Below are 21,352 nucleotides of genomic sequence, written 5' to 3' on the forward strand. Positions count from 1 at the left end.
TTCTAGCTGAGCTGGCGTAGTTAATACAATATTATTTTTGTGGGTTTCCCTCACTTAAAAAAAAACCCCACATACTTAATATTACGTATAAACCCGAAACACTGATTTATCAGTTTTGATGTGATTTGTTAAGACGCGAGCACAACAAATAAGCTTATTCGATTTGACACAAAGGTAGCGTCTTAAACAGTCCATTATATAAATAACCACGTGTTTATGAAATGGTTGGCATGTCGTTTAAAGCATACAGTATGAAGATTGGCCTCGTTAAATGTATACGTTTGAGCCTCGCCATGCTGTCACCATTAATCAGCAGCACCTCCTTGTGGTTCGTTTGGGAATAATGGTTAAAAAAAATGTGCCGAGGCCACGTGACCTGTTCAGCGTGTGGTCCAGTTTGGGTTCGTAGGTCATCGTAGTCAGGCCCAATGTGTACAGAGACGTTGGTTTTTTTGCCCATAAGAAAAAAAAACTAGTACTTATCCAAAGCAAGTATTTGCACCATTCTGTCAGATGAATGAAAAGGTAGAATACGGTCACCTGTTCTCTTCAATATGTATAGGAATTATTTTTTTAAAGTTACAATTGTACAACTGGATTCATAGTGGTGTCTTATTAACCATCTTGTGTCTTTTGTGGCAACTGCTCGGTTACTTTTTTCTTCTTTCATGAATTTCCTTCTGCGTGAAGGAATGCAATAAAATGTCATGATTGTTTTCGTGTTTTTTTCCTTGTTAAAATTCTTTTACATCGTCAAAGTTTAAGAATAGTCATTGTTTTCTATAATAATGTTTTAAAATAAGCCCTTTACAGCTCTTTCAAGATGACGCTGTTTGTTTAGCAGATGGTTTCCATCGAAACCCTTCTTTTAAAGTATTTTGATCGCAACCCAGAACCTGTCGTCTTTCCCGTTTTTTCTTAAAAGCGCATCGGCTACCTAAAGTGGCTGATGGCTTAAAACTCAAACATATCAAATAAATGGCCACGTCCTCTTTATTTCCATCCACTCGCCTCTCATTGGCCAATCGAAACAACATTTGAGCTTTTAGACAAATCACCGTGAACCGCGACGGCAGAAAGAAACAAGCAACTGAGGACAAAGGTTTTTATGACACAGGAAGGGGGTTAACCAAGGATATAATACGGTAAGACAGTTCGCATGGTTTGTGTTTCCTTGTATATACACTCGCTGTAATAGATAACGTCTCAAACAAAACAAAAGTGTTAAAATAGCATTCTTGAGATACACACCAATTGTGTCACATCCAGAAGGGGGAAAAAAAAAAAAAAAAAAGAAAATCTTTCTGCTCACAAATGATTTTCCCTTTTATTTTAAAGATTTTTTTTCATATACAACATTGTATTTACATGGTCTAGTATTATTTACACGAAATTAACAAGTGGCACTGTGTAGTTAGTTCTTTTTTTTCTTGTTCCCTACATATTTTTAAACGACAAAAAAAAATATATGTCAAATCCCCCCTCAAAACAACAACTAATTTCAACAATGCGTCACGTCTTTAACCACCAGCACTACCTGCCACTCAGTCTTCTACTAAGCGCTGTCCTTTCTCTATCCAACTACAGCCTTTTCATCTCTACACAAATACATGCCCCCCCCCCACCCCCACCCCACACTACCTTTGATCAGGACCCTGAACGCACACAGACGAGTGTACCAATGACGTGTCAACAACTAAACACTTTGAACACAAAACGCTCGTTGCTGGATAGTTTGTGCAGATGGAAACTGGCGGCAGATCAGATTTATTCTTTATTCACTTTTGCACTGCAGGGGTCCATGTTTGATTTCTCTCGTGGGCGGGAGAACTTGTCACTGATGCCACTTTATCAAGAAGCCTTTGCCGTTAATCCAACCCGAGGTGGTGGGCCCTGCTGCTGTGTTTAAAAAAAAAAAATGACGACAGAGCCACTGGGTGCTGAACGGTTGTTCTTTTGATTTAAAGCTCGTACGCGAAGGGTCTGCCAATGTCTAAGAATACAAAATAAAAATAAGAAACAAGGTTTAAGACAGTTATTCGCTCATTCACCCGCTGCCCACTGTGTGTCCTGTGGAAAAGAAGCTGGATGCCGCACCACCGTAACCACAGCCTTCCACCCAGATGTGTCATTTGCCTTTAGGCCGTGCTGATGGGGGGGGGGGGGGGGATGTTCCGTCTGCAACGATCCAAAAGAGAGGCTTCTGGGGAAGAACAACGAGGAGAATGGACCGAGCATGTAGCGTGGGCCCTGCGGGAATGAAGGATGTTGCCTGAGAGAAGGAACTGGGCCAATTTTTTGTGGGGGGGGGGTTTCCGCAATCCAGTGAGAGAGAGAAGAAGAAGAAGAAAGCTCGGCTCTAGATCCCGCCCCTCTACGTGTTAAAAGTGGGATTAGTCCGTTTTAAAAAGGGGAAATGCGAGCAGGGTTTTAAATGTTTCACAAACTAAGTTTCAGCCCGGTTCTATGGACCGACTGAAGAAAAAAAAAAGGCTCCAAGTGAGTTTCCTTAGAAGACTTTTGAGATCAGGTTTGTGTCTTCATGGCACAAGCCTTCAAGTTGATGGACAAGCAGGCTTTGACCAGATAGATAACAAACCACACACACACACACACGGTGTAAAGGACGACGGCTCAGACGCCACTTCGGGCAACTCGAGGCCTGGTGTTGTGATTTAAAAGTACAAGTGAAGTACCATCGGAAGGGATCAATGAAAAAAAAGAGGAACCTTGTTTGCAAAGGGAGGGCGGCAGAGGAAGCGTTTCGAGTCTCAACGATGGAGACGTCACACCAACGAAGAAGCAAGTCTCAAAAACAAAAATGCAGACTGCGAGAGCGGCCTTCGAGGACTCGTCGGTGATCCTGCCGTCGCTGGCCGACAGACGGCTTCACGCACAGCGAGGGATTGGTGGTCAGTGTCTGGCTCAAGGACACCTCAGCAGGGACCCGGGCTTCGAGGTAAGCAGGAGCTTAGAAGAAGGACGCGAACTGACCGCATCGGGCCAAAGAAATGTAGCAAAAATATGTTAGGAATAAATCGATGGTTGGGTTGAGAGTCAGAATCTTCTAGTGGGAGGGGGGGGTGATGGGGAACCGGCAGAAACAGAGACCAGAAAGCTGAGAAAGATTAAGTACAATAAATTAAATCAGTTCTTTTTTTTCCCCTCACAAAAAGCAAAAGAAATTAAGAAGTAGTTAGAAGAAGAAACGCACTACTTTACTACCTAGGATTTAATCAGGAAAGCATGAAGCTCTAGATTCATACAAACAAACAAGTCTTTTTTTTGTTGTTCAGTGGACAGGGTTTGACACAAACTAAAACACAATAAATATTCTTTCTGAGGAACAAAAGATAAGGTATAACTCTTTATCAGCTAAAAGGACACGTTAAAAAAAAAAAAAAAAAAAAAAGGCAGGTCCGTCTGGCAGACTCGCTCAGAAGGGGTCCGGGCGACCTTCGTCCACGGGGCCGGCCCCTCCTCTTCGTACTTATGGCACTACAGCAACTCCCCGTCCACGCTTTGTTCTCTCGTACGTTTAACTTTTGATTCTTTTCATGACTTTTTTTCTTTACCCTGAACATACAATATCCACTAGCGGTACCTATTCAACACAGCTGGGTTGCTTTTTTAAAATTGTGAGCTTGTCCGTGACTTTTGCGTAAGTTTGTTTGTGTCATGTCTTATTTTTCCGTCTTTGTCAGCATAAAGTGCAACAGTGCTTCTGTTCTCCGGCCCACCTGGCCTCATCCTGGCAACCCCCATGACTACCAAAGGTCAAAAGTCAAGGGTTGTCAGGGTCAGGGTTCACGCTGGTCTCACTGATGGCGCTCGCGATGCTTGGAACGCTTGTGACACTCGCAACGCTTGGCTCCTCCTCCTCATCTTCGTCCTCCTCCCCGTCTTCTGTTACTTCGCCCACATCCAGCACCTCCACCTCTTCGTCGTCGTCGTCCTCTTCTTCATCCAGACCTCCTTCCAGCAACTCCACCACAGCCCCGTCCTCCAGCGCCGCCGTCTCTGCTCCTTCCCCTGCCGCCTGCTGCTCCTCCTCCTCGTCTCCCTCCTCCTTCTCCACATTTTCTCTCATGTGGTAGACGATGGTCTTGACTGGTTTCACCAGGCCCTCCTCGAAGACCTTCAGGATGGCCTCGCACACAAATCGGTACTGGCTCTGATGGTGGAGAAAGAGGTTGTTGACTGATGGATCCAAGAGGACGAGAGCAGCGAGACGGACAAAGGGAGGCGTCTACATACCGGTGTTTGTATCATCATGGCCCTCTGGTCCCTCATGGTTCTGACGATGTCTAGAGGGTACACCGGCTGGCCGCACTCCATCAGACACAACGCCGTCTCCATGGTGATCAGAACACCCGTCCGACCGATCCCCGCACTGCAAATGACACGGGCCGCGGTGAATTGAGTGGAAGTGAGTTAAATGCCTGTGTGTGTGTGTGTGTGTGGGTGTGTGCGTATACCTGCAGTGCACAACCATCGGCTGGTTCTGCCCGGCACGCTTGGTCCGCACCAGAGCCACAAAGTCCAGGAAGTCGGTGGAGTCATCTGGTACGCCGTGGTCCGGCCATGCCAGGTACTGAATCTGAGTGAGCTCTCTCTCCTCTTCACTCTGAACACACACACAAAGACAAAGGATTTAACGTCATAATTCCATGTACCTTTCAGAGAATGTTCTTTATCATTGGAAACAAACAAAGGGCATCCGCCATCTCCTCAGTCATGAGCCGAGCTCACTAAGTAATGAATTCATCAGACATCACGCGTCCTCAGAACCCCAAGCAGGTTATTGTATTTCATGTGGGCGACCTCCTAGCATGTTGCATTGAGCTCACCGCACAGCATCCTGTTTGTGTAATTGAAGGCGCTCTGAAGCGGGCGGTGTGAATAACAAACGGTGGTTTTATTTATTCCACTCTGCTGGAGCACTTGGGGATTCGTGTTGTTACCCATTTAAAATATATATATTTAAAATGGGTTTCTATAGCGCTGCTACCACCAGAGAAATGTGCATTTTTCTGGTGCTGCTATAAAACTATAAATATACGTCTTGTTTATTCAGAAAATTAAGATTGTATACATAAAAGGAGTGAGATGAAGAGGTTAGCTGCAGACCGCTAATTCAGGGCGGACTCAGAGCCCTCTGTGTTCCTCTGTTATACTGCCTCGCCATGGTAACACATCTATCTCCATAGCAACAATCACAGGCAGAGGAGACTGCTAATTGCCTCCTCCTACAGCCATATATTCCAAAAGGTCACGATGCACGGGCAGCACACAGATAACTAATCAGGAACACAGACAGCAGCGCTTGATGAGAAAACCGCAAGAAGACACGGTTATCCATTAAAATTTAACGTTTAACGTTTTTTCCTCAGTGCCGTCACGACGCGATATAACCGAAGTACGACTGTGAGCGCCGAAAGGCGTCGAAATCAAGATAAGAAACTCGCATTCTCCATTTGTGTTCTTCAAACTACCAGCGTCCCACTCCCTGTTCCTCCCTCGCCCGGTGTGGTTTCTCTCCCTCGCTCTCTATTTCGGAGAGCGATGTGACCGACTGGGGCGGTTGGGTTGTCATGGTAACCAGATCCCAATACGTGGCCCGCATGCAACGGCGGGAGCCAGAAAAAGAACAGCCCACACTGGTCACCATGGCAACACACCTCCTCGGGGTCCTCAGCAGGCTCATCCTTCCTGAGACGCTGGTCCCCGGCTTTGATTGGACACAGTGTTGTTTCTGTGTGATGCCTTTGGCCTCCTCTCTATCCTGGTCCTGTTTGCTCCTCGGGATTCGGTCCCGACTGTCCCTTTTTGTCGGGTTTCTCCTATGTGTGCGCATGTGTGCGTGTGTGTGTGTGTGTGTGTGTGTGGTTACCTGTGTGTTTGTGAGACTCATCTCTCGGACCAGGAAGGCAGTGTTGCCTTCTTCGTTGTGGCATGTAACTGTGAAGTCTCCGTAGGTGGCGCTGCTGCCTGGATTCGGCCAGTACTGGTGACACTTCACCTTTAGACACACACCAGTATTGTGTTTACAACTGAACAGTTATTACACTAAAGATGTCAATAGTGTTACTCTCAGGTTTGGGGTCAGAGGTCATGGTCCGCCACAGAAGTGTTGATTTTAAAATGTCCTGACGCAAGCCTTTTGTTTTGCTGCTAAACTCTTTAATGTCGAGAGAAATAAGAAACGATGCATCCTGCAATGCAATCACAGCCTGTTTGAAGATTCATGGTACTTTCTTTGTTCATTCTTTTCAGTAAAATACGTTTTATATTTTCCATTTAAAATTAACAATATTCAAATAATCAAAAGCTACAATTTGCTTAAGTGAAGGGTGTTGTAAAGATTAATATGTCAACAGAAAAATTAAGGCAGAAAGCATTAATCTACGTTTCACTACAAAAAAGGTATGAACGTGTTTATCAGGTTATAGGAATTCAAAGCAATGCCACATGTACAGCAAAAGTATTTGGTTTGAACACATTTCTTTCCAACATGCTGCAGTACAAATGTGATTTCCAGTCCTTGTCTGTGAAGAATTCCTCTACGTACCCGCCCTCTCTCGACCTGCGTAGTCAGCATGACCACCATAGACGAGCACTGCTCCCATGTCATCTGCCAGAAGTCGGGGCAGGTGTTGGGCAGCGGGCCCTGGCACGCTATGTAGCGGTTTATAAGACTCGAGGCTGGAATCTCCATCTGCAGAGATGGAGATACGGAGACATTCGGTTGCATGGGTTTCATTTCGCAGCTCATTCCCAGAAGTGCAGACTAAACGACGCTAAACATTTTTTAGTACAAGCTGTACATTCCTTTTTTCATTTCTTGTTGACATGCGAAATAAAACCAAGTTGTGGAGGAAACAAAAACTTCACAGACAAATAGAGATTTAATGTGAATCTGAAACCGAACGTCTTGTGATCATTAACACTGCTCGTCTCTCAGCTGGAGAAAAGGCAGCAGCATGTGTTATATCCAATTAGTGATGACATTGATGAGAAACTGTATGAGTGGATTTAACGGCTTGATGAGACGAGAGAGAAGCGGGGGCGGGTGTCCTTCACGCTGATCATTAATTAGGCCGTAGAGATAAACATTAAACTGAAAAGCAAGTTTCTTTGATGCAGCATGTGAGGAAACTGAGCACATCAACTTGTTTGTTGAGCCTCTCCACCTGTCCAGGCGCTACCATGTCCGGTACCTTCACTACAGAGCTAAAAGATAAAGATCTGAAAGGGGCTTAAATCAATAACATGCATGAGCTACTGAGGAAAAGACCAACTCAGAACGTTACTGGCTTTTAAAGCCCATGCGGTTAATTCGTTCACCAGTTACGGCGACCAAAGTGTTCCAACATGTGTTTTGATGGTTAGCCGAAACAGACCACCCACCGCGGCTCAGATGCTGACAGAAGGGTAACAGGGCAACAAACTCACGTTGATGTAATTTGCATTGATGTAGTCATCTGTGCTTTTCAGAATGACCCGTGTGGCATCATCTGCAGAGAGGGAGAGAAACAAAGACAATTGACAAGTGTTGAAAGAACATATTTCAGGTGGGGGAAGAACACTGGGTGGGGGGCGGGGGGGGGGGGGTGTCTGTGAAGTCTGTTCCTGTGTTGACACACAAGCCGTCACGTACAAGGAGAGATGTCTCTGTAGCGATTTTTGGAAACGTTTGGAGGTAATTTGGCACAAAGCATCGTCATCCCGGGCCTCTTCCTGTACAGTTGCTGTAAGGAAAGGAACACAAATTTATGTAAAATTAATGTGAGTTAAGTTTTTCCCTGTGGAAGCATGTATGCACACATGTACTTTTGTGTGTTTCTCCAATCAATACTTTCTCCTTACATCAAACTGAGCGAGTATGGCTCCACTGCTCAGGCCTTCCTTCAGCATGACCATGGAGTCCCTCAAAGCATGCTGGTCTAGCTGAGCAGGGTCCTGAGGGCACTTCTCAGGGATGTATTGAAAGTCGGGCTCAGAGTCCACCTTCTCCTCCACCACGTCGTAGATGGCTGAGTGGGACAGAGAGGAAATATGTCACATCATGTAGTCACACAGTTTATGAGGGCTCAGGTATGGAGGAGTTCATTTACCGGATACACTTTTAAAAAGGCTTCCTGTTCACACTGTAGATTGATTTGATGGGACAGGATCAATTTAAAGAACATCTTAAGTTGACACATCGTCGCGTCAAAGTTCACTAAAGTTGAACAGTGAAAGTTCCAGCCAATGGGAACAACTTACCATTTGGTCTGACCAATAGGATGAGCTCTCCGGAATGGCTCTCACAGCTGGCTTTGATGAACATGACCACCTGGTCATGGGTGTGGTCAGAGATGTCCCGTCCGTTAATTAAGACTACCTGGTCTCCCTCGTTAAGGCGAGGCACACACAGGTCGGCCTGAAGGGGGGGGGGGGGGGGATACATTGTACATGTATTGTGGGATACAACAACCAGGGTAGACCCGTCTGATGCGTACGAGAGGTTTGTCCTCTTGTAGACTGTTTAGAATGTTGACTTACTGAAGTTCCAGGAGCCACTCGGGACACAATGATGGGCATCTTCTGGTCGGCTCCACCCTGGACACACACACACACACACACACACACACACACACACACACAGAGGAGAGAAAACGTTCACGTCTTTCTTTTCGAGAGAAGAGTTAACAGTTTAAGCAGTTGTTAACGATGAGCACATACAATCTGTGATCCAAAATAACAGATGGACAGTGAACAGACCTTTTTCACTCTTGTTTCGGCTCTCACCTTGACATTGAAGCCAAAACGCCCGTGTTCGTCAGGTCTCATCTTGATCAAGACCAGATTGTCGTGAGGAACAACTCCATTCAGCTGCAATGTGGGACACAAATGACTAAATATTACTTTCCTCCCGACCCTCCACCTCTGGGTCACTAACACTAACACTGTAAAAAAAATGTAATTGCGCAAAGTAGAAAACCCCTTTTTAGTTTTTTTAACCTATTCTACCCTTGAAATAAGAATGCAATTTTCACTCCACATCTTGAAAAAAAGATCAAGACTTAAAGTGTCACAAAATACGTTTGGCCAGTAGGGGGCAAGTGTTTTTAGAAAGAACCCATTTAAGTGAAGGCAGCTTAGGTCAAAACATTTTTTTCATTCCTTTCAATGACATTCCTGAATGAAAAATAAGCTTAGATCAATGTAAACATTTCCTGGGTGAGTATCATTTTACCGTATCAGTGTTGTCTGGACATACTGACCGTGGTCTTGTCGGCGTTGACGGGGACATCGTACATCTCATTTAGGTGGTTGTCCAGGAGGCTCTGCTGCGAGTGGGCCTGGATGATCTGGCTCAGGGTCTTTCTGCTCAGCTGCTTGGGGGGCAGAGCTGGAGGTTGGCCGTCTAGCCCCTCTGGAGACCTGGGGGGTGGGGTGGTCAGGGGGTCAGGGGCAGAGAGAAGGGAGTGACAATAAAGAAGAAGGGGAGATTGAAAAAGTATTTGGATCAGAGGGATGTTGAGTTTAGTTTTTATGTTCCAGCTGTGGTGTTGAGTCTCTTTCATGCACTTGTAGCCTGGAAAAACTAATGGTGGAGCTAAAGATCATGCTGCTGGTTAACGAGGTGGAGCTTCAGTGGAAGAGAAGGAGACAATGGCAGAAAAACAGATAAGGGGGGGGGAGAGACAGCGAGGCTTAATAACACTTTGTTAGTCCCAATGCATTAACCTCAATAAACGGACTGCAACAGAAAGGAAAACACCCCTCTGCCATCCCTGATGCCCCCCCCCCCCCCACCCCACCCCCCCATCCAGGCCGTAAAAGGCAGTCGGTGCACAAGATGAAACAACAAACGCAGACAGGTACGGCTTTCAGAAGAATCACGGCTCACTCTCTGGGGGCTAAAAGCAAGTCACTTCAAACTACGATACAAAAAAAGTTTAGACTTAAAGACGAAGACTAAATCTAGCCGCCAAAATTAAGGTTAATTTTTTGAAACTCTTTCAGTGCTTTGTTTTGTACCCTTTGGTTCCCCGACGCTGTCAAGAAAACATCCACACTGCATTTTAAAAACCATCACTGGGATGTGGAGGTTCAGCCCAACAGAAACTTTGGACTCTACTCAACTAAAAACAGAACATTATACAGAGGGTGTCTGAGCGTCATGGCTTTGTCGCTGATGAGTTGAACTGAAAAGTGTATAACTGTGGCCTCTGGGAGAGAAACCAGACTCTAATTCGGTTTTTATTGGAGGAAAATCTCGGGAGGAACTCACATGGGGGAAATTTGGATTATGGGCCTAAGAGAAAAAATAGTTATTGTAAAAGGATTCTTTAAGATCCTCACAGACTAATCTATTTGAGGAAAAGTGGTGTTTATTTTATATTAGATTTAGAACTGATTGCTCCGCCACACCTAACATTGGTTGGAACAAACTCTTTTAAGAAGTCATCCCCATGGGGTTGGAGGAAATTCACAGCCACCAAAGCAAAGCCCTAAATTGTTTCTTTCAACAACAATCTACTTTGTGAAATTGTAACCAGGGAACTGTATTTGCAGCCGAATACGTATATATTTCCACATCAGTAAAAAGTAAAGCTCATGTGTGTATTAAAAACGTTCATGACCATCAAGATCATGCTGCTGGGTAACGAGGTGGAGCTTCAGTGGAAGAGAAGGAGACAATCGCATGTATACCATAATAACCCGCATTGATAACGTCTGAGGAGGAGAGCGCAGGAGATTGTGTCATCGGAAGGGTCAAACTGCTCTGTGCGCGTGGAGCTTTGTGGGCAGCGGAAGCGCCGCCGAAACGTTTCTCAACCGCTCCGATTTCCAGCTGAGAAATGTTCCGTCCGAATTCTCTCACCTCTCGCTCGCTCCCAACGCGGCGACGGAAAAAAGCACGCCGCACCTACGGCCTCGCTCGGCAGCACATATGTGCATCTCGCAGCTCGTGGCTCATTTCCAGCTCGGTACGGCAAAATGATCCATCTGGACAATCAGAGGTAACAACGCGCCTTTTCATCTAGCACTATCTTTGAGGTTCATACTCTTCATTTCGAGGTTCCTCTTGTCCGTATGAGCATACTGTGTAACTTATTCAGTCGATATATATATAATATATATGTATAAAAGCCACTCATAACTGCCTTTATGTTTACTCACCGGCTTTGGGGAACCAGAAATGGGGAACTTTGTGAGCCCAATGAGGTCATGGGGAAAACAAACACACATCAATTCCTAGTTCAGCCCTGTCTAACCTCTCCGTCCTGCTACCCGCTATAAACACATTTTACGGGCTGGTTTTCAAAGGGTTCCTCTTTCGCTGGGACCGGCTAAGTGACACTGGGAGAGGGTGTGAACTGTTTGGAGAAGCCACAGGCACAGACAGACATTTAAAAGACCGGCCGACTCAGCAGCACAGTCAGACAAAGTGGCACTAACACGGCTGAGTATAATTAAACTTCAAAATTAAAGGGCGTGGTGTGGGATTATTCATGAGGCAGTTAATTGAAGTTGAAACTTATTTGCCTTCCGCAAAGTCAAAAGCTGGTTGGTTTTCTGTTTCACTGTCCTTAAAGGAAGCGGGCAAAGAACAAAGAAGAAAGGAAAATAACAAGAGAACGGAGACCGGGGACTCACGGCGTGGAGTCCAGACTGATGCTGTTGGCCTGCGTGGACGACGCTGATCTGTGATTGGAGGAGGAGAAGACGGGCAGGCTGGGCGAAGCGTGGATCACGTGGTCGACCAGGTGGCCGACGGACGAGGGGCGTAGTCGTGTGCCCTCCTGCACAAACAGCGAGGTCCTGACAAACAAACACAGCGTCGATGGGCTGAGACGCCAACCTTGAAACATTTTTTTGGCATTGACCAAAATGTGTCCTTTGGCTATTGAACACTGAAGGCAACAGAAAGCTGGTGTTCTGCAGTAAAATCACAAAAGCATTTTGATTAGACGAAAGACTTGTGAGACTAAATCCTGTATTGGTTTTGACACTGAAACAATAATGTAATATTGGCACATGAATCCAAACAAATGTTTTATAAATGCAATCTGCAGGATCAGATATGTACTCGGGCAGGGGTTTCACAAACTACGGACTTGAGTAATTTAGTTCCTGTTAAAGCATCGTGTTGAAATCTATAGCAGTTACATTTCCACAGCGGTCTTAACGGGAAGCTGTAGTTAAGCCTGAACTGGGGACTCACTGATTGGGCGTCCCGGGTGGCGAGCGAGTGGGCAGGCTCTGGGTCTCCAGTCTCTCGTCCGATAGGCTGTTCCTGCTGACTGACTCCCAGTCAGTTCCGCCCACCAGCTTCCTGGCCAATGGCTTGCTGGGTGATCTGCTTAGAACAAGACATTCATAACGGTTGTGTACCCAATAAAAAACAACAACAACAACAACAACAAAAAGTTCCTGTCGATTGTTGAACTGATCGAGAAAGATGTCTATTACCTGGCAAATACTCGGTCCTTGATGCCTTTATCCTTTCCATACTGCACCGACTGCACCTCCGTCCGCCCGCTGGAGAACGACAACAACAGTAACTTTTACTGCAGTGAGCCAGCAAGGTAAACCAAAAATGATATAAGAAGACACGGTGACTTTTGTTATACCCCAAAACAAACCTGCAAATCTTACAAACTAGTAAAAATATCACCGGCATTAACAGCGGTGTGCCTGCTGGTAACAAGTACAACGGATATGATATGGAAATTTGAGCATACGTTTACCACTGTTGATAACACAAATTTTGAATTCAAAAGGTGTATCGCGCAGGAAAGTCTGTCAATATCCCCGGAGCAAAAACACAGACACAGTCGAGCCGAACATCAGAGCAAAGCCTGCTGGGGCTGCTCAATAATGCATCACAAGACCTCAAAACTCTAGAGTTCACCTCTCATTTCATAGAGAAGCCAACCAAGAGAAACTATGTCACCGTGTAAAAGGTTCACGTAACGTTAAATGACTTCATTTTGATCCTTAATTCTCGCTTTCCAACTTAAAATACCCCAAAATGCATATGGACAGGACACTAATGTGAAGTAGTTTGTTGCGGACTCCATGAATATTTAAGCACTGACCTTCCAGTGTTTCTGCCTCTCAACCCAAAAGGGAAAACAACTGCATCGACCTCCAAATAAACATGAGTCTGTTTGTTGAGTCATTCCGAGTTGAAATGTAGACACAGCATACTTGTGTGTGTCTGAATAAGTGGCCGATAGGGCAAGACTTTTGGGAAATTGGCTGTCTCGCTCTGTGGATACATGACGTTAAATATATTTTGTCTGCGTGTGGCATCTTTGTTCTGACCAGTATCTGAACTTCGATCCCAGGGTGAAGTAGTGAGCGAAGAAGTTCTTCTGTGGTGGGATGGGCCGATCCAGCCTGAAGAACGTGTGGTGCTCCACGCAGGCCTTCCACAGGTTTTTACAAGCCCGATAGTTCACCATGTTGAAGCCCAGCAGGGTTTCCCGGGTCTCGGTCTGTGTGCAGGGAGCGAGAGAAAAGAGGTTATTTAGCACATTTAGCGCGTGAAGAGACGGCGGATGACCAAGATTTGGAATCCAACAGTAGGCTTAATGTAAGAAAAGATAAATAGTTCAGTAAAGACAGGCCGCATGTGGCTAACCGTTGCTAACGGTTTAAACTGTTCATAGAACTTTTTAACGGTTTCCCCATTTATTTAACCATTACAAATGTTCATCCTGTTGATCAACGAAATATTTCAATCGGTTTAAACCATTTATCCATAACTGTTGGCGAACTGTTTATCCCCTTTTTAAAAAAACTAATTAACTCTTTCCAAGAAACTTAGTTAAAAAAGAAACCGTTAAATGGTTAGCTGTCGGCTAACCGTTTGAACCCTTTAGTCAAATAAGTGAAAACAGTCAAACGGTTAACGTTAGCTTACTGTTTCAACTGTTTATCCATAACTGTTAGCTAACCATTTAACGGTTTCTTTTTCAACTCTCGGCTAACAGTTTGAATTCTTTAGCTCAATAAGTGAATAAACAGTCAAACGGTAACGTTAGCTTACTGTTTCAACTGTTTATCCATAACTGTTAGCTAACCAGCTAACTGTTTAACCATAACTGATAATTAACTATTTCTAAGAAACTGTAGCTTACTGTTTCAACTGTTTATCCATAACTTAACTTCTACAACCATTTCCCTAAACTTTCAGTGGGTCACAGAATTATCAAACGATAGTGTTCAGCGTATTTATATAAATACGTTAGCGTGACAGGAAAAGGTTTAATGATGCATTCAGGGAGACAGGAAATGGGAGAGTAACAGAACTGGCAATAATTTACTTCTACACACAGTTGTGCAGACTGAGGTCAGTGTTGTGTACAATTGTTAAATTATAAACAAGTAAAGATCCACGTGTCAAACAGGGGATGCGGGACACGGGACACGGGACACGGGACACGGGGGGGGGGGGGGGGGGGGGGGAGTCAACGAGGGCACAGCCAGCAGGGGGTTAGTCTCACACTGATTACACACACATGCCAACACAGCTCAGATAACATCCACAGTGTATCCACACACATTTAACATTCAATATGCGCACACACACACACACACACACACACTCTCGTCAAACGTCACACTTGTGGGAGGGAGGTGGTGGTTGTTAAGGAGTGTGGGTGTGGACAAGTGCACCTACCGCCTCTCTTCTTAGCTGGATGAAGAACTGTTTGCACTTGAAGGAGATTTTTACTATTTTCAACCTGGAAGAAGGAAAAGTTAATGAGACCATCAGCTGTCGTATCATCATCGTGATCATTAATACCGTTTGTTCAGACATAAAGCCTTATTGAATTTTTTACTCTGCTAGAGAGTTTAATGCAATCAATTAACACAGCGTTCAAAGGCCATTGTGTGCACACAGAAGAAAGTTCAGTGTGATTGCTTGTCACATTGTCAGAGCAAGAAATTAAACCAAATGAACAAGCCAAACAAAGAACAAGAGCTTTCTTTTCTTCTGGGCTTTCAGGTCAAGACGAACGTTTTGTCACACCATTGTGATTCTTGTTGATTCATTCACAGCCGGCTATGTAGACGGAAACACTGCATTCCAAACTTCCCTTTTAAGGAATCAATAAATAGAATTGAAAAGCACGCTCCTCCATGGATCGCCTGTTCCTCAAGTAAGCCGGGGGGGGGGGTATGACCACGCTGGAGCCCCCCCAAAGAGGCCAATCTCGTCCCATCAATTGACAAAATATCTAGTGATGCGTTCAAAGAGGCAGAAACGCCACAAATATTGGACCACAGTGTGATGTCTGCTGACGAGAGTAACATAATCCCTTCAGCTCTGTTGCTGCTGTGACTCACCGCTCGCTGCTAAATATGTTTTACATACTTACTCACACACACTCACACACACGCAAAGGCAGAATGTGAGTCATGCATCCAAGTGTGGCTCATTTCTCAGGCTGTTGTGAACACAAATAGGAGAAAGAAAAAAAAAAAGAGGCAAAAAACGTCTTTCTCTTTTGACCCGTCCTTACTGTACAGTTCCATTTATTATACGCGTGGGGGGAGCGAGGACAAGTAGAGAGGAGGGACACCGGGAGACGAGACAGGACTCAATGCAGAGCGCAGACAATCTGCGAGCACGGGCTGGAGAGACACTGTGCACTATTGTGTCGCTCTCCCTTTCTCACACATGGTCGTGCACAGCTGTTGTCGACACCGCTGTTGGCCTCTAAATTTAGCTCGGCTGACGGGATGTGAAGACACACGCGCGCACGCAGGCAAAATGTACCACAGTTTTACATTGACTCAATGAAGACTAATCCACCCCCTCACCAAAAAGCCGTTACACAAAAAAATGCTATGGTCTGGCCCCCCAAATGAGACACAGAAACAGTCAAACCCTTCTTGAAACACACTAACTCATCTTCTGACGGTGTAAAAAACAAAAATGTTTAAGTCTTACGGATAACGAGGAAAGGAGACTGAGCAGATTTGAGGCCTATAATATTTCCAGGAAACGTAGTTCAAATGAAAGCCCCCCCCCCCCCCCTCCAGGAATATCTGGTGGAATCATCTGCATAATTCCAGCACAGATCAACGGAGGCTTAACGGTTTACACGCCACGTCAATAATCACCATCACGCTCAGTGAGGTTCCAGAAATATTATGCGGCACATGTTTCAGCCAAAAGGCTTCCTGGAGGCAGTTCAAGTGAAGCTGGCAGACGTTTTGACGGACGTTTGTGCCGAGAACATCCACGGTTTGATTCCCCAGCTCGGGGGGGGGGGGGGGGGGGGGGGCAATCTGACAGGGGACCTGCTGAGGAGAAAGGTTTTTCTTCTACTCGTTCACCTTATTTCGCAGAGTGCAGCTCCAAACTGTTGGTTTTCGGCTCCTCTCCTTGGAGGCTTCCAGCGTGTGTAACTGAAGGTGTAGAGCTTCTGCCCAGAAGCGTCTTTCACCAATTATGAACAACTCTCCCAAAACCCCGCAGCCGCAGGGCGTCCCACAGGGCGCAGTGCTTTGTTTCCTTCCTTTTTAAATCTTCCACCTGCTTCCCATCAGTTCTTTGTTTTGGTCTTCGCGGTCTCCTCAGGTGATAAAGCCACTACATCCATCACCGCTGCATCTCACTCCAAATCTGCCTCATCATCAGTGATGTCACCAGAACGGCTATTAAAACATCCTTATTCACAACTTCCCCTCTGCTCCCCACACGTCTACAACCAAACAAATCCACCTGGACCACTAAATTCTATGTTTTGTTGTGTGTGTGTGTGTGTGTGCGCGTTTGATTCACTCACCATGGGAAATAGTTGATTCGTACCCTGTTCTTGTAAATCACAATGCCGGCGGACATCACACCAAGAAGGATCTCTGTGTTGCTCTGGTCCTGGGAGAAAGAGGAGAACGTAGTGTGTGAAGGAGTGTGTGTGTGTGTGTGTGTGTGTGAGAGATGAAGCAGTAGTAAACAGACCTGCACCAGAGAGTGGAGGTTAATGAGACAACCCACACAGACGTAAATTTAAATCTGTGAGGGACAAAGAGCCGAGTGGAGTCCAGCAGACCTCCGTCCTCATTGATTATCTAATAGTATACTGGACATCCTGCATGTGAAATGTGATACTGGTGATAACAGAGTGCTGAAGCAAGCAGTCTGAAGACCACGCTGTATTTATTTTTATGATTGTTTCTAGCTTTTTTTAAATGTAAACTGTGGACCTCTTTACTCCTCAATTATTCTACTACCGGAGAAGATGGTCTAAACCCATGTTTATCTAACAGGGCCCTCAACATATTTATATAGCAGTTAGTTTGACAACAGCCTTTCTTAAAGTGTGTTGAAAGGTTAAGTTAAGCCATAGAATTAGTTCCTGAACCAATAAAACACAGCAAGACGTTCAAAGTGTCAAACCGTCTTTTCGCGCGTTGTTTTCCACACAACTATCCAACACAAATATTTTATACATTCTGACGCCGCTGGTTGTGTGAGATTACGGGTTAAAATGATCCAAGACACACGGACGTTAAATAAAACTATAAAGGGCACGGCACCAACGGGAATAAAGAGAGAGCAAAGACGTATATATACATAGCAACAGACGCGTAAACACAGAATAACACCTTACTCACCCTTGCATAGTGCAGCTCCACCCCGTAGAGCTCCAGTGTGCGTGCTGTGTTGAGATAATTAAACTCTGACTGGGCCGGAGATAGACCGCTGGGAGCGAGAGAGAGAGAAGGGGGACAGGTACCGAGACAGGCGGGGGCCCGGGGCGGTTGTGTGTTCGGGGGAAAAGGGAGTGATGATGATGATGATGACGACGACAGGGTCGGGGAGAAGAGAGGAAGAGTGAGGTAGAGGGGCATGTGGAGGAGGAGAAAGGAAGAGAAGGGCACAGAAAGGACAAAAAGCAACGGGCCGATCAGAGGTCTGAATGAAGTAAAAGGTCAGATAAACTGTGGCTCATGCACGCAATATACTCCACAACACTACCATTGCATGTTAATAAAAAATTAGGGAATTATTTCCAACACTCGAATAATAAAAGAATGAAAATCAAAATCCTGGAATCCGATTGGATTTTGCTGCAGCGTGGGCCACGCGGGCCGGGCCTACCTGTGCTGCTGGTGGTGTTTGGCGACCTCTTTGTGGAAGTCCTGCGGCGGGTTGGGCATGAAGCAGAACTCCGCCAGGTAGCCGGCGGCGTGCTCCGCCTCGCTGTAGTCGCCCAGCTCAGCTGCACGGGGGGGGGAGAGGGGATTTAAGGGCACCGCTGAGGAGACCACGGCGCAGCAGCAAGTATGTTTGACAGCAAAAAACATGACCGCCAAATTTGACCAGAGGCCATGTTCTTCGCCAAACACCTTCAGAATATGAACATTTGCTTTGGCTGATTATTAAAAGAACCAACAACAAATGTCCAATGTTATTGGACCTGGATGGTGATTCATCTCACACTTTTCCATGTTTCCGCCATCCTGTTTGCTATATTTACATCTGTTTACACAGGAAGGGAACAATCACACTCACAATGGTGAAGAATAAACAAACCAATTTCAATGTGCACACCTCATCGACAAAATTCTCACAACAACTTGTACTAGAAGAACAAGTATTATGACAATGAGCCGTTTCTAGTATAGATCTTTTGTCTCTTTTCTTTTCTAAAGAATGCATTTCATAAAGCCTGTTATGAAATAAAAAAAGTAGACAGTAGAATCTCATCTGCTTGCATTTTACAGAATTTATAGTTGTAACCGACAGAAAGTTAACGAGTGAAATGATTCTTTTAAAAGCTTTGACAGCGAAGGAGCTCGAAGCGAATCTCCACACTTTGTGGCTGGAGCTCAAAAGCATCACTTTACTCAAGTAGTCCCCAGGCTAACCTACTGGCCAGCAGCTTAAACATATTGACCAAAGAATCCATTCGAGCTTACCCGCTTGCTGACATGCACACGGCTCTGGGGAGAGGTGTGTGCATGTCGATGGCTCACCCTTCAGAGCAGTGGGACGCCGCTGCTTTTCAGTAATATTGCTTTAACAAGGTCTCAAAGACTGATCTCTCATTTTATATTCATCTATTGATGTGAAATCCAGACTGGCTCGAGCTCAGGCTCCATGTAATGATGCTATTGACCAACAAGGGACAAACAAGACATTCAACTCTCCATTTGTTATGATGGATTAACGTGCATTGTGGGTAATTTAGTCCAAATACACTAGGCAACCCCGATGAAACCCAGCTTTTAATGCAAAAGTGTTGTGATGCAACATTTTTATATGTTACAAAACAACAACAATGGGTTTTCTAAAGATTTCTCACACAAGTGCCACATTTCCGGGGAAAGGGTGGCTAAAGTTTCAGACCATATTTGGTCAATATTAAACATGAATTGCTTTCAGCTGGTTGGGATTTGTGGTGTTTTGAGAATAAAAAGCTCCAAAGCGTGGGATTTAGATTGATCTGCGACCGGCACTTGGACCAAGCTAACTGTATTAGCAGCGTGGCAGCTGTTTGAAGCCGTTTTTCCCCAAAGCAAACATTTATCTTGATAATCTGGGCTGGCACTGAGCAAAGTGACAAGTATCACAAACCCAGATGAGTGTGTGCGTGTGTGTGTGTGTGTAAAAAGCAGTGGTGTCATGATGGCGGTAGTCTAGGACAAATCTCTTCTCTGACCTATATACTGCAGCAGAGCAAATTCCCCACAATATGTGCCAGAGGATTGGAGGACAGAAAGCGGGAGAGGGTGCAGGGGAGGGAGGGGGGGTGTTTGTCAGTGTGAAAAATAAAGGGATAAGCAGAAAGGGATGAGACGGACTAAACAGAGATAAAAGAAATAAACAGGCTGCACGAAAACAATGAGCAGCAGTAAACGAGAGAAAGAGCGAGCAACACAAACGGCCCAGTGTGTCATTATTCTGAGGACAGAGGGGCACCGTCAGCCTGCAGCCCAAACGCTCCATCACAACACCACAGCGCCACGTGCCCCTCTACCATAAAAATGAAGCAAAAAAAGGGCATGTTGCATGTTCACGCCCCTGCGAATACGATCAAATATCCAACCACACTCTAATCCTAATTGAATCCTAATGGCTTCGGAGCACCGGCAGTAAATGCACCGGAGCCACGGCGGCCATTACATTTAACAGGCGGCGTGGCTGGCGGGAGGCCTAATGAAGTGCCTCTCTCCGCCCGCGCTAAGCGTGCACGTAGCCCGGCGAGCGCCACTTACATTGAACGGAGTAGGACGCCAGCAGAGCGGCCGTGTTGTGTGGACACGGCAATCTGGAAACCACAGGGACACAAAGCGTCGGATCAATACATAAAGAGCGATTACTCGTCTCCGATAAATCGCGGTGAAAGAGAAGGAAGAGGAAAACATGGTGAATCATCATTTTGTGGAGAGGGGAGAGAAAGCAGCAGCGCAAAAACAACAAAGAGCTTCTGTGTGTGTGCGCGTTTACAGAAATGTAGATCACAACTGAAGACTCACCTTCCAGTTACTATATCCTGCTTGATCTGAAGATAATACTGGTACCTGGGGGGGGGGGGGGAATAAAGTTGTCTTAACAAGACAGTAATATAATTTTCATTTCTTCATTAAAGGTATATTATTGTCATTATGAGGTATCTATGACTGGACCCAAGTATTCATCTCTGTAATAATAATGCTGAGCATTTATTGTTATATAACTGTAAAGAGAAACCTCTTACCGTGTGTATTCTTCCTGAAGTTTACCAGGGTCTGTCACAAAGAATTTGACTCTGAAGCTCAAGCTGTACGGAGAGCCTCCTGAAAACATGATGACAAACAGTTATAGGGGATCGGCGGGGGGGGGGGGGATGTGATAGAATTGCCCTTTTTCCACTGTAACAAAGTGTGCTTCGCCTTTCCTCTACATGCTACAAATCCTACTGCTCATTATCCAGAAAACAGCAGAGTTGAAATATGAAGTTTAATAATTGCTCACAGCAGACTGAGAATTGTTAAAACTGGTGCAGACGGGACACTTTTACGGGTGTGTGTGTGTGGGAGGGGGGGGGGGGGGGGGGGGGGTGTTGTAACCTTGGTTCCCTGAAAAGAGCCGGACTCGTCAGTGTGTGGATTACACTTACTCTTTAACTGTTTCCTGACGGGCTTGTTGGGATCCAGCCAGCGCTGTAAAAGATTGATGGAGAGACACTTAGAGACGCCTTCCGTAGCATGGTCACACCGCCTTAATTATTCAGCGTGTACACACACACACACAACTTTCAGCGGCCATTCGTTCCCTCATGAACACATCAAAAAACGTCCAACTGACCGGCGAATCTAAGGAGTCATCGGCCAGGTGCAGGCCAAA

General features: G+C 45.5%; 1 protein-coding gene across 2 annotated transcripts in view; it reads right to left on the reverse strand.

The window, feature by feature from the left end:
- Nucleotides 1-1,091: 1,091 nt before the first annotated feature.
- Nucleotides 1,092-21,352, reverse strand: part of ptpn4a (protein tyrosine phosphatase non-receptor type 4a) — a 40,366-nt gene continuing 20,105 nt past the window's right edge. Inside the window, exons 3-27 of one of the 2 annotated variants that reach the window (XM_037489034.2) lie at nucleotides 21,314-21,352; nucleotides 21,126-21,168; nucleotides 20,724-20,802; nucleotides 20,503-20,547; nucleotides 20,242-20,294; nucleotides 18,122-18,242; nucleotides 17,635-17,722; nucleotides 16,806-16,894; nucleotides 14,687-14,750; nucleotides 13,327-13,499; nucleotides 12,469-12,537; nucleotides 12,221-12,355; nucleotides 11,653-11,817; nucleotides 9,270-9,429; nucleotides 8,794-8,877; nucleotides 8,548-8,604; nucleotides 8,269-8,425; nucleotides 7,870-8,036; nucleotides 7,661-7,751; nucleotides 7,456-7,517; nucleotides 6,572-6,718; nucleotides 5,894-6,022; nucleotides 4,479-4,627; nucleotides 4,258-4,393; nucleotides 1,092-4,174 (exon numbers count right to left, since the gene is read on the reverse strand). The exon at nucleotides 21,314-21,352 is cut by the window's right edge and continues 69 nt beyond it. In XM_037489034.2, the coding sequence (XP_037344931.2) occupies nucleotides 3,785-4,174; nucleotides 4,258-4,393; nucleotides 4,479-4,627; nucleotides 5,894-6,022; nucleotides 6,572-6,718; nucleotides 7,456-7,517; nucleotides 7,661-7,751; nucleotides 7,870-8,036; nucleotides 8,269-8,425; nucleotides 8,548-8,604; nucleotides 8,794-8,877; nucleotides 9,270-9,429; nucleotides 11,653-11,817; nucleotides 12,221-12,355; nucleotides 12,469-12,537; nucleotides 13,327-13,499; nucleotides 14,687-14,750; nucleotides 16,806-16,894; nucleotides 17,635-17,722; nucleotides 18,122-18,242; nucleotides 20,242-20,294; nucleotides 20,503-20,547; nucleotides 20,724-20,802; nucleotides 21,126-21,168; nucleotides 21,314-21,352 (2,892 nt within the window). In that variant the 3' untranslated portion in view covers nucleotides 1,092-3,784. Of the gene's footprint in view, nucleotides 4,175-4,257; nucleotides 4,394-4,478; nucleotides 4,628-5,893; nucleotides 6,023-6,571; nucleotides 6,719-7,455; nucleotides 7,518-7,660; nucleotides 7,752-7,869; nucleotides 8,037-8,268; nucleotides 8,426-8,547; nucleotides 8,605-8,793; nucleotides 8,878-9,269; nucleotides 9,430-11,652; nucleotides 11,818-12,220; nucleotides 12,359-12,468; nucleotides 12,538-13,326; nucleotides 13,500-14,686; nucleotides 14,751-16,805; nucleotides 16,895-17,634; nucleotides 17,723-18,121; nucleotides 18,243-20,241; nucleotides 20,295-20,502; nucleotides 20,548-20,723; nucleotides 20,803-21,125; nucleotides 21,169-21,313 lie in introns of both variants that reach the window. The other variant, XM_037489033.2, reaches the window with a different exon arrangement.

The sequence above is a fragment of the Pungitius pungitius genome, chromosome 10 (assembly GCF_949316345.1).
Source record: "Pungitius pungitius chromosome 10, fPunPun2.1, whole genome shotgun sequence".
Taxonomy (NCBI): domain Eukaryota; kingdom Metazoa; phylum Chordata; class Actinopteri; order Perciformes; family Gasterosteidae; genus Pungitius; species Pungitius pungitius.